The 17164-nt window shown below is 37.2% G+C and overlaps 1 protein-coding gene across 2 annotated transcripts in view; it reads left to right on the forward strand.

Moving 5' to 3' along the window:
* The window catches only part of bicc1b (BicC family RNA binding protein 1b), a 104585-nt gene that overhangs the window by 73656 nt on the left and 13765 nt on the right, over positions 1–17164 (forward strand). The window contains exons 7-16 of one of the 2 annotated variants that reach the window (XM_051914062.1): positions 256–444; positions 3876–4127; positions 6294–6425; positions 10007–10232; positions 10782–10940; positions 11325–11506; positions 11636–11777; positions 13317–13470; positions 13580–13736; positions 15602–15641. In XM_051914062.1, coding sequence (XP_051770022.1) covers positions 256–444; positions 3876–4127; positions 6294–6425; positions 10007–10232; positions 10782–10940; positions 11325–11506; positions 11636–11777; positions 13317–13470; positions 13580–13736; positions 15602–15641 — 1633 coding nt within the window. The remainder of the gene's footprint in view (positions 1–255; positions 445–3875; positions 4128–6293; positions 6426–10006; positions 10233–10781; positions 10941–11324; positions 11507–11635; positions 11778–13316; positions 13471–13579; positions 13737–15601; positions 15642–17164) is intronic. The other variant, XM_051914063.1, reaches the window with a different exon arrangement.

Here is a 17164-nt window from a genome sequence, read left to right on the forward strand (position 1 = left end):
GTTTAAATCTGTTTCAGTCCTCCTCTTTTTCCCTATGGTTTCCTGATTATTTTATTTTTGTGTATTAAAATGTTTCAAAAGTCCCCCAAAATAGAAATGGCCTTTTGAACCGGTGTAGGTCTGCTGATCAATTACTCATAATCCTTACCTGTCTCCAGCTGAAATCACAAAATTGATTTTAGTCTACTGACTGTAATTAAGTATCAATAATTCGATATATAACATTAACTGATGGTTTTATTCATATTCTTTCAGGAGTTACTCCCGCTGGTGTTGATGTTCGAGCTGCCAGTCATAGTACAGCTGAACCCTGACCCCAGCTCTCCTGCCATCCAGCACATCTCCCAGACATACAACATCTCTGTGGCCTTCAAACAGAGGTCCAGACTCTATGGAGCGACAGGAGTAGTGCGGGGCTCACAGAATAATGCTGCAGCCGTGAAGGTGAGGTGTTCATACACTGACGTACTGTACATGGGGGCGACATTTTTTTCATATAAATGCATCACTTTCTAATTGTCCAAGGGGAATATTTCATGACTTACAGTAAAACCCGTTCACACCAAGGACGATAACTGAAGATATAGTGGTAACACTTTACAATAAGGTTTAATTAGTTAACATTAGTATAACTACTTTAGTTAACATGAACTGAGAATTAACAATACTTCTACAGAATGTATTAATCTTAGTTAATGTTAATTTCAACATTTACTAATACATTATTAAAATCAAGTGTTGTATTTGTTAACATTAGTTAATGCACTGGGAACTAACATGAACAATCAATGAACAGTTGGATTTTTATTAACTAACATTAACAAAGATTAATAAATACTGTAATAAATGTATTGCTCATTTTTAGTTCATGTTACTATATTGTTGTTATCACTTTCAGAATTATTTTTTTGAGCTGATGAATGATAAAAACATTGACAGCCAATCAAAATCCATCCTGCTTTAAAGCACTTGAGCATTTAAATCGGTGGACTACATAACTGCAACGCACACTTGCTCGCTTAGAATAAACAGAACAATATCGTCTGCTGGTGTGGACGCTATTACAATTATTGTTATAGTTATCTTTATAGTTATTGTTCTTGGTGTAAACGGGCATTTGCAGTTTTTTTAATCTTTTGGGGATTTTTTTGCTTTTTCATTTAGGTTTAAATTCTCAGCCAAGTCATTTAAATATAAATTTTCATTTAAACTCTTAGATGTTGTTCACGTTTTTGTATTTTCAAATATAGCACTTAATGAATAGTTCACCCATTTTGTTGTAATTATTATTTATATTTTCTACAGAGGGTTGTGAATATGTTATATTGCACTTTTAAGTCAGGATATTGTGATATTGTGCATCTGAAATGTGTTAAAGTGCTGTTTGTTTATTAAGTTAATTACAAAAATAATGTAAAAAGTTTATAATTAATACATTTAAAATAAATACATATACCTTTGTCTCAGATGGTTCTCCAAAAATGACTGAAACTTGCAACAAACAAGACTGCTATAGAGTAAGAGTGCTGAGCACAGTGTGACATTGTTGAGATCTCTTAAATGGGATACATGTGGGATTACTACTTTTTTTTCACAGGAGAAAAATTGAAGAAACAGATTGAAAACTTGAGATATTAGAGATCCCTTCTGTGATTTTCATTTCCTATGGAGTAATATGGTCGCAAAGCATTTTCATCTCTTAAAAAGAAGCATCCACATTAGCTCCACACCGGAACACATTAAATCCTCCAGCACACTCCTACACAACCTTTCATCTCTCTGTGTCTGTGGTGTTTTCTGGTGACGATGAGCTCTTCAGGTTGTGCGAATAGCTGCTGGCAATGCTTTAGACCAAGGGTCTAGTGTTGGTAGAGCCTGTTATTCTTCCCAAAGAGAATCTTCTTCCATCTCTGGCCTTTAGGAAGGGTCTAGGGCTGGAGTTGTCCTGTGGGCTATTGGCTATGCCTGGTATGTGTTGAGAACTGGGGTGAGGAGGCCGTGCCAAAACCGCCTACGAATACAGCCAAAAAGGAACCCCAAAAGAGCCCCTTTGCCTTTCCTCTCTTCCCCTAGTTTTATGTCGTGCTGAAAGAAACTCCCCAGTCTAGGCCATTCTCAGGGTCGTATATGCCAGATGGAAAAGCAAGAACATAAAGAGGTTCTTGTTTACTAAAACATGCTCCATTAGTGTCAAAAAGTACCATTCGTGTTAGCGGTTCATAACCAGGGTGGTTAAATTTGACACAAGTCTGAAAAAGTGGTCAGTGAGGTATTTGCAGTTTTGTTCAGGGTCAGAAATCAACTTTCACATTAAAGTGCAGTATTTACCCCGGAATTGATTTACTGGGGCATTTTTGACCTTTGGAAGTACAATTTTTATTATTACCTTATTAAATGTATTTTTGTTGGCTTCTATGTCATACTTAAATTTAACCAGTTACTTCAATTAATCAGAATATTATAGACTGCTACCAATAAAATCTGATCAACATCAACAAAAGCCACCTTTACACTGCAAAGGTGGCAGAGAAGCTGCATCTGGCATGGCATTATGCATTAGAAAATCATAACTTAAAGGGTTAGTTCACCCAAAAATAAAATGTCTGTCATTTAAAGGGGTGGTTCATTGCGATTTCACTTTTTTAACTTTAATTAATGTGTAATGTTGCTGCTTGAGCATAAACAGTATCTGCAAAGTTACAGCGCTGAAAGTTCAATGCAAACGGAGATATTGTCTTTTAAAGAATTCTCTATTTAAGGACTACAACAAACGGCAAAAGCCTCTCCATCATTGTCCGACTCCGTTTCGAACATAAAAGGCAGAACAGTTTCTGCGTGTCTGCGTGAGGTAATGTGAGGCGCTGCTAAGTGCTAATGCGAGCTCCTGAAACTCCGCCCCCTTTTGAGAGCAGCAGCTCATTTGCATTTAAAGGGACACACACAAAAACAGAGTGTTTTTGCTCACCCTAAATTTTAACATGCTATAAAAAATAATCTGTAGGGTATTTTGAGCTAAAACTTCACATACACACTCTGGGGACATCAGAGACTTATTTTACATCTTGTAAAAGTGGCATTATACCATCCCTTTAATTACTCACCCTCATGTCCTTCCAAACCCATAAGCCCTTCTTTCATCTTTGGAACACAAATTAAGATATTTTTGATGAAATCCGAGAGGTTTTTTATCCCATAGAAAGCAAAGTAATTTCCATCATTCAAGGTCCAGAAAGGTATGAAAGATATAAAAATAGTCAATGTTAAAATAATCAACGTGACTACAGTGGTTCAACCTTAATGTTATGTAGTGACAAGAACACTTTTTGTGTGCAAAAAGAATGACTTTATTCAACAATTTCTTCTCTACCCTGTCAATCTCACATTGACTATTTTAACAATGTCTTTACTACTTTTCTGGACCTTGAATGATGGTAATTACGTTGCTTTGGATTTCATCAAAAATATCTTCATTTGTGTTCCGAAGATGAACAAAGGTCTTATGGGTTTGAAAACGACATGAGGGTGAGTACTTAATGGATTTTTCAGTAGATTTTTTCACTGGTGACTAATCTAAACGCCTCTGATTGGCCATTGCATTCATACGCTCAACAGAAATGTATGTGATTGGCTATAATTCTCATCACTGTAAAAAAAAATTGTGTAAAAAGAAGTTATTGATTCAGCATAAGAAGATGTAACCAAATATCACTTTAATCACTTTAAACTGTTGATTAAATCGCTGTAATCGACAGTTGTAATAGATTTAGTTTAATTGTGCAGAGCCTTTTTGTCTTGAATTTGGGAACATTTTTGTTTGTTTTGGTGGCATGTTTCCCCCAAGTCCCCATTAATTTCCACAACTGGTCTTGTTGCAGAGGGGCACAGCGGTGTTACTAGAGCACCTCGCGGGCAACCTAGCCAGCGCCATCACGGTCAGCACGCAGCTTGACATCGCACCCCAGCACCACCTCTTCATGATGGGCCGCAACGGCAGCAACATCAAGCACATCATGCAGCGCACAGGAGCCCAGGTCCACTTCCCAGACCCTAACTGCCCACAGAAGAAATCCACCGTCTACGTGCAGGGAACCATTGACTCTGTGTGTCTGGCCCGTCAGTACCTGATGGTGAGAGATTGTTTGTTCTTTATTTCAGTGTTTCTGTCTGTCTTGTTCCACAGCGTTTGTGTTACCGACATGAATGGAACCTCAAATCGTGCAGCTTGTTGAGGAGAAGTGTGCTATTTTCTCGAAGCAATCAGACCTGTCTGGCAATAAATTCTACACTTGAGTGCAGTGAATCTTATTCTTTTTACTGTTCTAGTGTTTCTGTGAAAGAGACAATGACATGATACTCATTTTGTTTGAGTATCATTTAAAAAATCTATTTATCTATTAAATTTTTTTTTTTTTTTTTTTTTTTAAACATGAAAAACGGGAAATTATACCCCCTGCAGACCCTTATTTCTGTGTGTCAAGTTCAATAAATCTCTTAAAATATCAGATAATTTGACCTTTTTGTGACAGTTGATAGTGTTTCACCAAAATTTCAGCGGCCAAAACTGAAGCAGCTGAAATCATTGACTGAAACAGTGTTTAATAAGGGCTTCTTCAATGGCGCGTTTTGACTGTCAGTGTCTATTTTGTGTTGACAATATTGTTGTTTTTAATCAATCTTCCAGTCAATCTTTTAGTCTATGCTGTAGGCCTATTCAGTTGATGCGTGAACATAACTTCACTAAACATTATTTGTAGCATGCCTCCCATCCAATAAATGGCAATAGTCTTTGTGCTTTGTAAATTTTAATATGAAACAAAGTCTCAGCTTTAAGTCATTTTTTATAATGAAATTCATACAATGAATATTGTTTTGACACTCTATAATGTGGCTTGACAGATCGCTGCAGCGCCTCAGTTCAAGCGGCATGTGAATCAATCTGTCTTCCTCTTTATTACTAGTTATAGTACCAAATAAACATGAATGAACATCAGAAGGTATGTTGAAAGATACAGTACAACTTTCCGAAATGTCTCAAGTATTTGCGCAGTCAGTGTGTTCAACAACGGAAAGACGTCTATAAAACAGCTTGTAAACAATGTATGAACATTATATTTACATTTTTACTTAACCTGTTGTTAAAGTTTTTATTACAAGCACTGTTAAAATACCTTACAGTTCAACAACAAATTAATATATGATTAAAAGTTGAAGGTGCAGTAAGCAATTTTCTGAGAAATGCTGTTGATATTTGAAATCACCAAAACACACGCCCCTACCCCATCTGATAGCTCCGCCCACTAATTCACAAACACGCTAAGTAACACAGGCACCTCCTCCTTAATGAGTGGACACGCCCCTTGCTGCTACAATTATGTTTTGATGCTCGGCCCAATCAACTTTCAACAGCGTTTCTCAGAAATCGCTTAATGCACCTTTGATATAAAAACTGCCTCATGAGCAATTTAAATATTTATATACAACTCTGTTTTTATTTAGGTGTTAATTATTAAAAGTACTGCCAAATTTTGCACAAGCGAGCATGTTTTCTCTCATTTTCATCTTCCCTCAAGCCATCAGAGAAATAGTGACTCTGGTTTGCCTCATTATGTGGTGGTCTTTTTCAAATTAATGGTCTCCAACCAACACAGAAGAATATAAAAGTGACAAAGGCAGAGGCACCAGAAGAAGCATAAAAACACAATCCTTTCAAGGAACACACAAGTGGAGAGCATTCCCCACACTCTGAAAGCGAAATAATTAGCCCTTCACTACTCTGCGGTCCTCTCTGGAGACAGATATCGCCCCGTCTGTCCCCGCAAGCCAGCCCAGTCCTGATTTAAGCACGCAGCTGGAGGCAGAGGGAAGAGCCAGTATTCAAGAATAATTTATTCATGCCTTTTGGCTCGATTTAGATCCATTAAGGACATTTTTAGCATTCACAAATAAGACTGTGATAGCAAGGCTTTCCACCACACAATCTAGCCTCTAGAACTTTTCCTGCATATGTAGCAGTTTCTTCACTGCCTGCTGAGTTAGCTGTGTCAGGAGAGGAAAAAGAAGGTCAAGGACCAGTAAATGAAAGCCTTACGCCTGGAGTACCTGCTGCTGTTTTTCTTTTCAACATGAGAACTAGGTGATGGATCACTGCTGAATAACTGTAGCTTTGCTGCTTTAGGACTGAGGCCAACTGAGTCCTTGAAACACTTAAAGTTCGACTCAATGAATGATTTACAACAGTTTAGAAAAACTTTGTTCATTTCTCTTTCTTGTTTTTTTCCTTGTGCTTTCCGCAGGGCTGCCTGCCACTGGTGCTGATGTTTGATATCAAAGAGGATATTGAGGTGGAACCACAGTGCATTACTTCCCTAATGGAACAGCTTGATGTGTTCATTAGCGTCAAACCAAAACCCAAGCAACCTAGCAAGGTTTGCACACTCACCCAAACCTACACATGCAACATTACATATGGTGGCAGACACCATATGTCTACGTCCCACTCTGAGCTTTTCTCACAACTAACATTTTGTTTTTGAGCCATTTTTGCAATTACTTTTAATCAACCTGTTTCAAGGTGATTTTTAGTGGATGAATGAAGTCAGTTCTCTTCAGTTTCAAACAGTTGTCCTAGCAGAGGAACCACAGGTGTAGTTCATCACATTAAGGGCCTGATTTATTGCAAATTAGTGTGAGAGCGCAGTTCCAAAAAAAGCGCAGTGGGAGTGGAAAGTTCTGCTCGTGATCTACTGACGACGCACTAATTAAAGAATACAGAAGCAGCCGGATCATTTCCATAATGACCAACGCAATCTACCAGCAGCGCAAATAAGGAAATACCAGTAAATTGACTAGCGCAAACATTAGTAAATCACCTTGCATGATTCATTTAAATAAATAAAAATTAGTTCACTTTCAAATGAAAATTAGCCCAAGCTTTACTCATCCTCAAGCTATCCTAGGTGTATATGACTTTCTTCTTTCTGATGAACACAATCTGAGATATTTTAATAAATATCCTGACGCGTCCAAGCTTTATAATGACAGTGAACGGGACCAACGAGTATGGCCTGAAGAAAGTGCCTCCATCCACATCCATCCATCATAAACATACTCCACACAGCTCCTGGGTTAATAAAGGCCTTCTGAAGCAAAGCGATGCATTTGTGTAAAAAAAAAAAAAAAACATATTTAACAAGTTATAAAGTAAAATATCTAGCTTCTGCCAGACCGCCTTCCGTATTCAATGTACGAAGAAAGTCTAAAACTCTTGCCGTTCAAAAAGCTTACGCTACGTCCTACACCTTCCCTATTCAACTTACGGAAAAACTTAACTGATGCAATGCCAGTTTACACTTTCTTCGTAACTTTAAATTAATCAAAAGTGACAGTTTAAATTGATCAAAGACATTTATAATGTAATTTGAATAGATCATGTTATTTTGAACTTTCTATTAATCAGAGAAATCCAGAAAAATGAAACATGTTTTCCACAAATTAAGCTAGTAAATTGTAAATTGTGCGCACGATTTATAAATTGAGGGAACGAATTAGTAAAGCATGCACACGATTTAGCCTACTTTTCCTGCATGTCATGTGTGGGGCTCCGTAGTTTTCAACATTGACAGAAGTCATTTTTCTTGAGCAACAAATTACTGAAGACTGGCGTAATTATGCTTAAAATTCAGCTTTGCCATCACATAAAGGGCATTTTAAAATGTATTAAAATAGAAAACAGTTCATTTAAATTGTAATAATGTTTCGTAATATTGCTGTTTTTACTGTATTTGTGAGCAAATAAATGTAGCCTTCGTGATTTTTGGTTTTTAGTGCCACCATGTAAGACACTTTGAATCAGATCAAACATTAAGGCCTAGTTCTCTCAGGGGCTCAAAATTAAGGCGCCTAGTCTTGTAAAAGTAATGTATGGAACATATAGGATTTCTGGGTGGCTTACAACCAGGATGTGGAAACTGGGAATGTTTCACGTCCTTGGTCATGGTCAATGGTGAAATCCTATCCTGTGTTTTAGGCTGAATGGCAGCACTGTAAATTATCAGTCTTAGCATAAACCTCTGTTTTTCCATTTCAGTGATTTGTTTTGATACCTCCAGCTTCTCTTCTTTCACTCTGCTAATAGTTCGCTACAGTAGTAGCCTTGACTAGTATATACAGCACATATATTAGGAAGGAAGTATATACTGTTCTATACCAATTCAGGGGGGAAAAAATGCGGACATGCAGAATTTCAATACATACCAAGAAACCTTAGATTAATTTCAGTTCAAAGAGTTCACCACTAATAGGCAGTTCTTCATGATGTAAATGGATCATTAGAAATAAAAATAACATTGATCTTTTGAAATAAAAGAGTTTGACATACAGTGAAAACATACTGTACATTTCAGAAATCAAAACTTCCTCCCCAGCAAAAAAAAAACATCTTTTGAAACTGTTCTGAATTCTTTGGATTTTGATTTATTTCAAACAAAAGAACAACTTAATGATTAGAGTAAAATGTAGGAAAGTTCATCAAACCTTGTGTTGTTTCTTGCTGTGTGCAGCACCTGCCGCTCTACAGATCCTATAACATCCGCAATAAGTGGACCTTAAGGCAAAAAAAAATATTTGAAAAAGAAACATCAAGCACTTTATACTCATAATTATGACATTCTGCACTACAAAGACAAAAGGCAGTGATTATACACCAACACTAGAACTGAGAAAAAACAGCCTTTGAAATTTTGGACTAAATTGATATCAATCACAAAATCAGATCATAGTCTAAGGCCCTGTTTCCACCTGGTATTAAGATGTGTTTTGGTCTATCGGATCACAAGTGGACAATGCTAAATACAGGTGCAAATGGAGTGTAAAACGTTTCGAGCTTGTCCACTTTCAACCACTTCCAGAGGTAGTCGAAAATGCATTCAACCAGATTGCTTTCGTAGTGGAAACACTCATGTGGTCGAATGTATTCGAACAGCCACTAAAGTCTACCTACTCTCTGCCTACTGACCTAACTCATAACCATTATGGGAAGCGCGCTAGCCAGAGAGGACTTTAAACTTTGTCAGCTGAAGACCCAAGTTTTGTTTGAAGACAAAAAACTTACCAAGCATAATGTCTCTCACCATTTTCACAGCGTTCAGCGTGGTATTGCGGCTATCAGAGCAGAAATGAAAGCTGCTGCTCTCTGTATGTTTTTCAGTCATCTCCGGGCGAGTTCATATGTAAATTGTGCAAGCTTATTTTGTCCATTAGATCAAAAGATCTGAAAAAACCCATACATTTACCTGCCCATAGACCCTCCCCTCAAAGAAATCAGGGCAGAAGTGGTTAAAAGTGGACAAAAGAGACAGATTAAAATAACAGGTGGAAATGGGAATGTGTCTCCCTCGTCCACTTGTGATCCGATCAACCAAAACGCATCTATATACCAGGTGGAAACAGGGCCTAAGAGATCAGATTCCAGTCATAACTAAATTTTGACAAAATGTGTAGTTAAGGAAACGTGTTCTGTGTGAACGGCAGGGTTGGGAACCACTTCTTCAGAGTTTAAATCCAACTTGCCTCAACACACCTGCCTGGAAGTTTCTAGTATACCTAGTAAGACCTTGATTAGCTGGTTCAGGTGTGTTTAATTGGGGTTGGAGCTAATCTCTGCAGGACAGTGGCCCTCCAGGAGCAGGATTGGACACCCCTGGCCAAAGCGAACTTTCAGGAAAAGTTCACTCCACCTTCGAACTACCATTGGTCTATGGCGACTATGTAATAGATAGGTGTGCGCTGAGGCTCCACCTTCTTTGATGTGGAACCGTTGAGGTCATGAGTATATCGGAGCCTTTGCTGTCTTCATGAGAACTTATTGTCTTGTTCTGCTGGATTCTGCTGTTGTTGATTTTTTTTTTTTTAAAAGACGCCAAACAAACACTGTAATAATCAAATATAGCGCCCACTAGTGGAAGGGAGATGATTCTAACTCTAAATCTCTTTTTCTGTGGGCTGTCAGTCAGTTATAGTGAAGAGTGTGGAGAGGAACGCTCTGAACATGTATGAGGCCAGACGCTATCTGCTGGGTTTGGAGAGCAGCGGCGTATCAGTCCCCACCAACACCAGCTGCATCACCAGCAGTAATGGCGGCAGTCCTCCGTCCATCCCTCCCCCACCTCCAGCTCTCAGCTGCCCCGTGGGGCTCGACATCTTGGCCTCTGCCGGCCTCGGCCTCACCAGCTTGGGTAAGACAACAGTGAATTTATGTCATGGTGACTATAAAAGTATTTATTTTAATCTACTAATCAGCTTGACTTCAATTTTCATGAATCTATTTTTTGTGTATTAAAACTGGAGTATACATTACAGTATTCAAAAGTCTGAAATACAGGACTGTGGAAACAATACAAAAAGTGAGGGGGGTATTCTAAGCAACCATTGGGCTTAGCCTTCTGCATGGTCCTAAAGTTGTTGTGTTACATGACCGTGTTTTCCAACGCTTACTCGATGAGATCGCATCAATACCGAACAACAATGATCCAATCAATTCCTAATGGACAAAATCAAGTTTTTTTCTTGATCAAGAAGCCATTTCACATGGATATACATCACAGTAGGGAAGAAAAGTCTTTCGCAACTTATGTTTCATGCCGACTTTTTGTTGTCGAAATTAACACTGTATTAGCTGATGAGCTGCAGGAGGTGTACTGCTTGCGCAGGAAGTGCCTTCATTTGTGTTTATCATATGTCTTATGTTGACAGTGTGTGTATGGCTTATTGTCTCTGACCTGCAGGTCTTCTGGGACCTACAACAGCCTCCATGACAGGACATTCCACCAACTCCCTTCTCAACGCTCTCAACAGCTCCATCAGCCCATTACATACACCCACTTCTGGAACGCCCAGCCCCACTCTCTGGTCCAACTCTCTGGCCAGTCCAGCCAGCACACCAGGTAAAGAGATGACTGACAGACTTCCTCCACAAACAATCACACTCAATATGCATTCATAATCTTATATGTTCACACGTCAGTTCTCTTTGAAATAAATCGAACTTTGCATTCACATTGTACCTTACAGTCATATTGTTGGTTTTTAGAACCAAGTCCATTTGTTTATTATTTTATTTTATATTTAATTTTTTATATTAAATGTTGGAATTTTACTGTACAATAGTAATATTTCTCTAGGGTCTCATTCTACTTCACATTCACATTGTTGTTTTTATAACCAAGTCCTTTTGTATATTTTATTTTATTTTATTATATTTTATTTTATTTGTAATGTTGGACTTTTACTATACAATACTAAAAAAGCTGGCTAATTATTTTTCTTAGGATTCTCATCGCCCTTGATGATTCACCCAGCCACCCAGGCCACTCTAACTAGCATCTTGCTGTCAGGAGTACCAGGCTACACACAGAACACTCCATCCCCTCCTCCTGGTCTCGCCCCCATTGACGCACAAATCAACGGGGTATCAGACTGCAGTAAAGCTGTGTCCCCCCTCAGTAGTAAAGTGAGCACACCTTCTTTCACTGTCATGAGATTATATATAGTTGTGCTAAAAAGCTGTCTTGAATATCTCTCATAGTTTGTCATCTTGGACTTCCTCTTGACCAGAATATTGTGTGCATGTGTTGTGTAGCAGCCCAGCACCATGTACAGCAGAATGTCTGCAGCGTCTCTCACAGACAAAGTTCTGACCGCAGCTCATGGTGACTCAGTGCAGGAAGCCAGCCCTCACTGTCCTTCTGAACCGCTGTCCAGCAAGTCCAGCCAAGACCAAGGTCTGCATTACCCACAGCTCCTCATTACAAGATGCATTTCCACTGCAAAAAATCACTTACTTGACTTGTAAAAATATCCATAAATTATTGATATAATTTAATATTTTATATTATAAATAATTTATGAATTGATTTTATAATTAATAATGTACTAAAAATATATATATTTTAAATATTTTAATATTTTTTATAATTTTATATAGAATTTTTATATAATTATTTATGTTTTGTATGATCTATTTTAAGCTTTATGTAAGATAAAACTGTTATCTTAAACTTTGAAATATTAATATTATCAACTGATTCTCAGAGTAATTGTTTTTCTTTTATTCAGCATGGACGCTTTAAATTGATCAGTAGTGAAAGTGAAAACATTTATTTTGATACTAAAGATTTCTATTTCAAATAAATGATGTTCTTTTGAACTTTCTATTTCTCAAAGAATCCTGAAAGTATCATGGTTTCCACAAAAAAAATATTAAGCAGCACAACTGTTTTCAACGTTGATCATAATAATAAATATTATCTGAGCACCAAATCAGCAGAATGATTTCTGAAGGATCATGTGACATTAAAAACTGGAGTAATGGCTGCTGAAAACTCAGCTTTGCCATCACAGGAATGAATTACATTTTGAAATATGTTAAAATAGAAAACAGTTCTTTTAAATTGTAATAATATTTCACAATATTACATTTTTTTACTGTATTTTTTTATCAAATAAACGCAGCTGTGGTGAGCATAAGAGACTTCTTTCAAAAACATAAAAAATCTTACTGAACCCAAATGGTGTAATGTGTGTTTGTGTGTATACAGTATATATATATATATATATATATATATATACACTGTATACACACACACACACACACACAAACACACACACTCATTCTTAATGTCAATTAAGTGTGATGGCATATTCTACAAGAGTGATTCCTGACAGAATTGAGTAATTTTATCTGGTAAATGCCAGCAAGCTTTATTTGTATTGCAGTGTATGCCATGTGAATCAATACTTCATGCATGCCACTTTCCAAGGCTACATTAATTGAAAGATATATTATACTCACCTTTATTCGAGCCTAATGCAACCAGTGACATTCACTGCTGAATTATGTCAACCATTTGATTAACACTTGAAAGAACTCCTTGACCTTCTCTTGATTGAAAGCAAGAATTTGTTGACTTTGGTCAGTCTAATTATAGATAAATATAAACTCAGTTCCAAATGGTAATACCATTCCTTCCTGCTCTATGAACGGGGCATTTATGGAAATACAAGGCCAAGGTTTTTCGTGCTCTGGCATTGTTAAAGATGTTTGAGTTGGCCCTACATCCATTTAGCCTGTGTGATTTGCTTTGAGATGAGGCGAAGTCAATTCAATCTCGTTATTCCTTAGAAGAAGTGATGGAAAATGCCATGTTAGATTCTCTGATGCTGAGTGCTGCAGGAATACAATCTCAAACTACTCAGCTAAAATGTTCAATATGGGGGCTTGAGGAAAGAAAAACACCTTTTCGTGTGTGTGTGTGTTTCAGGCTCGGATACGTTCGTGGAAGTGGGCATGCCTCGAAGCCCTTCTCACTCGGGAAACAGCAATGAACTGAAGCAGATGTTGGCATCCTGTAAGACATCGTCAGGAAAGAGGCAAGCCCTGGAGCTGCTACAGGGCACCAAGAACTCCCTCCTACAGTACGAACACACATCTGAACAAACACAATCACTCAACAGTCAATCACTAGTCAATGTTAGAGGTAGATGCTCATGCAATATGTTTACACCTATTCTTTTACCTATCTAGTTCAGAGTGTCTGTTGTCAGACTCTGACTCCAGCGCCTCGGAGAGTCCGGTGGCTGATAAACGCGCTCCAGGCAGCGAGAGAGCAGCCGAACGGGCCGCTCAGCAGAACTCGGACAGAATCCGCCTCCCTCCCCAGTCCTCCTTCTCCAGTATGCAGGTGATGCACTCTTAATGTCACTTGGAATCTCATTAGAAGAGTCAAAGTGCTTCCCTTAGTTTAAAAAACAATTATCGTATTAATCGAGCAGCCATGAATATCACATTTAACTTTCAGCATTTCAGGCCAACACCCCTCATGGAAATAATAGCTACACTACAGGTCAAAAGTTTGGAATAATTAATATTTCTTAATGTTTTTTGCAAAAAGTCTCTTATGCTCACCGGCTGTATTTATTGGATCAAAAATACTGTAAAAAACAGTAATATTGTGAAATATTATTGCAATTTAAAAGAACTGTTTTCTAATTTAATCTATTTTAAAATGTAATTTATTCCTGTGATCAAAGCTGAATTTTCAGCATCATTAATCCAGTCTTCAGTGTCACATGATCCTTGAGAAATCAGCAAAATGATTTGCTGCTCAGTTATTATCAGGGATTATTGGTGCTCAATTATTAATGATGCTTCTTATTATTATCAGTGTTGTTTGCTGCTTAATATCTTTGTGGAAACCGTGATACATTTTTTCAGGACTATTTGATGAATAGAAAGTTCAAAAGAACAGCATTTATTTGAAATATAAATCTTTTGTAACATTATACACTTCAAATTGATGTCATTTTTGATCAATTTAATGCATCCTTGATGAATTAAATATGAATTTCTTTTGTATGGTAGTGTATGACTGTTTCCACAAAAAAAAAAAATGTTGATCTCCAAATTAGCATATTAGAATGATTTCTGAAGGATCATGTGACACTGAAGACTGTAGCAATGATGCTGAAAATAGCTTTGCCATCACAGGAATCAATTACATTTTAAAATGTATTTAAAAATAAAACTATGGAAGCTTGTTTCTGCCATGAAATAAAAAATCAAAAAAGGTAATTGCAACTTTTTATCTCACAATTCTGTCTTTTTTTTTTTTTTTTTTTTTTTCAATTGCGAGTATATATCTATCAATTCAGACTTTTTTCTCATAATTGCGAGATATAATATCACAATTGTGAGATATAAAGTCAGAATTGCGAGTTATAAAGTCAGAACTGTAAGATATAAACTCGCAATTGCGTGTTATAATGTGCAGTTGTGAGGGAAAAAAGATTGACGTTTTTTCTCAGAATTACAAGTATATATCTCACAATTCTGACTTTATAACATGCAATTGCGAGTTATAAAGTCAAAATTGCAAGATATAAACACAATTCTGAGAAAAAAGTCAGAATTGTGAGATATAAACAATTCTGACAAAAAAAGACGCAATTGCGAGTTTATATCATGCAATTCTAACTTTATCTTGCAATTCTGAGAAAAAAGTCAGAATTGTGATATGTGAAGTCAGAATTGTGTGATTAAAAACTCGCAATCACGAGAAAAAAGTAAAACACGCAATTCTGACTTTATAACATGCAATTGTAAGATAAAAAGTCACAATTATCTTTTTTATTTATTTATTTAGTGGCGGAAACAAGCTTCCATAGAAAACAGTTCTTTTAAATTGTAATAATATTTCACAATATTGATGTTTCAACTATATTTTTTATCTAATAAATGCAGCCTTGGAGAGGATAAGAGACATTAAAAAATTGTAATTATGCCAAAATTTTGACTGGTAGTATATGTGCGTCTGTATCGTGATCTCATGCCCTGCCTCTCAAGACAATGCAGTGTTTCTGAAACGACAAAGTCAACACTATTTTGTTCGCCACAGTCTGTTAAATGGTTTTGACAGAATGAGGCAATGTTTACCATTTGCCTTTCTCATTCCATAAACCAAGCTGACAGGAGAAATGAGGGACATAACTCTTAAATCCTTTCCAACAGCCTAAACATTCTTTGCTTTCTCTCTGTTCACCTCTACAGGCGTTCGACTACGAGCAAAAGAAGTTATTGGCGACCAAAGGTATGTGACTGACCAATCAAAACGCAGTTAAAGCTATATACCGAACCTTTAAGAGTGTCTCCCACCCATCTATATTGTTAAAAACAATTCTGCTGGTAGGCGGTTTGGGGAATTGGAAACTGGTTATGTTTAGTCTAGTGTGCCAGCAATGAACAAAGCAAGACTACAGTGTCTTCATATGTTGAATGTCTGGCAATGAGTAGGGTGTCATTAAAGTCCTGTTTCACATTTACGGTAAATATACTCAGCCTCATAAAGCTTCTCCACACCTCACGTTCATGTGTCCAGCATTCATACTGTAAACTCTTGGCCTGAAATTGTGGAATGTACCCAGTGTTAACGCTCTTATTTCCCTCATACTGTAAACAGTTCTTTGTTAATGATTTATGTTGGAACTGTTTTGAAATGTGGCAGTTTTATTGTAAAACTCTGGGTTTTGGCCGATTTAACACAATATTAGGGAATTTGGCATTACATTCTTGATCAACTAATTATAATTTCTCACAAAAAACGTCAATAACATTTCTTGGTAATGTTTCACCATAAAATTAAGAGAGAATATATATATATATATATATATATATATATATATATAGTAGTCAACATTTGAAGTCAAATTTGGATCAAAACTTCAATGTTGACTACTGTATGTGTGTGTGTGTATATATATATATATATATATATATATATATATAATATAATGTATATGTGTGTGTGTATATATATATACAGTGGGTACGGAAAGTATTCAGACCCCCTTAAATTTTTCACTCTTTGTTATATTGCAGCCATTTGCTAAAATCATTTAAGTTCATTTTTTTCCTCATTAATGTACACACAGCACCCCATATTGACAGACAAACACAGAATTGTTGACATTTTTGCAGATTTATTAAAAAAGAAAAACTGAAATATCACATGGTCCTAAGTATTCAGACCCTTTGCTCAGTATTTAGTAGAAGTACCCTTTTGATCTAATACAGCCATGAGTCTTTTTGGGAAAGATGCAACAAGTTTTTCACACCTGGATTTGGGGATCCTCTGCCATTCCTCCTTGCAGATCCTCTCCAGTTCTGTCAGGTTGGATGGTAAACATTGGTGGACAGCCATTTTTAGGTCTCTCCAGAGATGCTCAATTGGGTTTAAGTCAGGGCTCTGGCTGGGCCATTCAAGAACAGTCACGGAGTTGTTGTGAAGCCACTCCTTCGTTATTTTAGCTGTGTGCTTAGGGTCATTGTCTTGCTGGAAGGTAAACCTTCGGCCCAGTCTGAGGTCCTGAGCACTCTGGAGAAGGTTTTCGTCCAGGATATCCCTGTACTTGGCCACATTCATCTTTCCCTCGATTGCAACCAGTCGTCCTGTCCCTGCAGCTGAAAAACACCCCCACAGCAAGATGCTGCCACCACCATGCTTCACTGTTGGGACTGTATTGGACAGGTGATGAGCAGTGACTGGTTTTCTCCACACATACCGCTTAGAATTAAAGCCAAAAAGTTCTATCTTGGTCTCATCAGACCAGAGAA

This window comes from Ctenopharyngodon idella, chromosome 12, assembly GCF_019924925.1.
Source record: "Ctenopharyngodon idella isolate HZGC_01 chromosome 12, HZGC01, whole genome shotgun sequence".
NCBI classification, from domain to species: domain Eukaryota; kingdom Metazoa; phylum Chordata; class Actinopteri; order Cypriniformes; family Xenocyprididae; genus Ctenopharyngodon; species Ctenopharyngodon idella.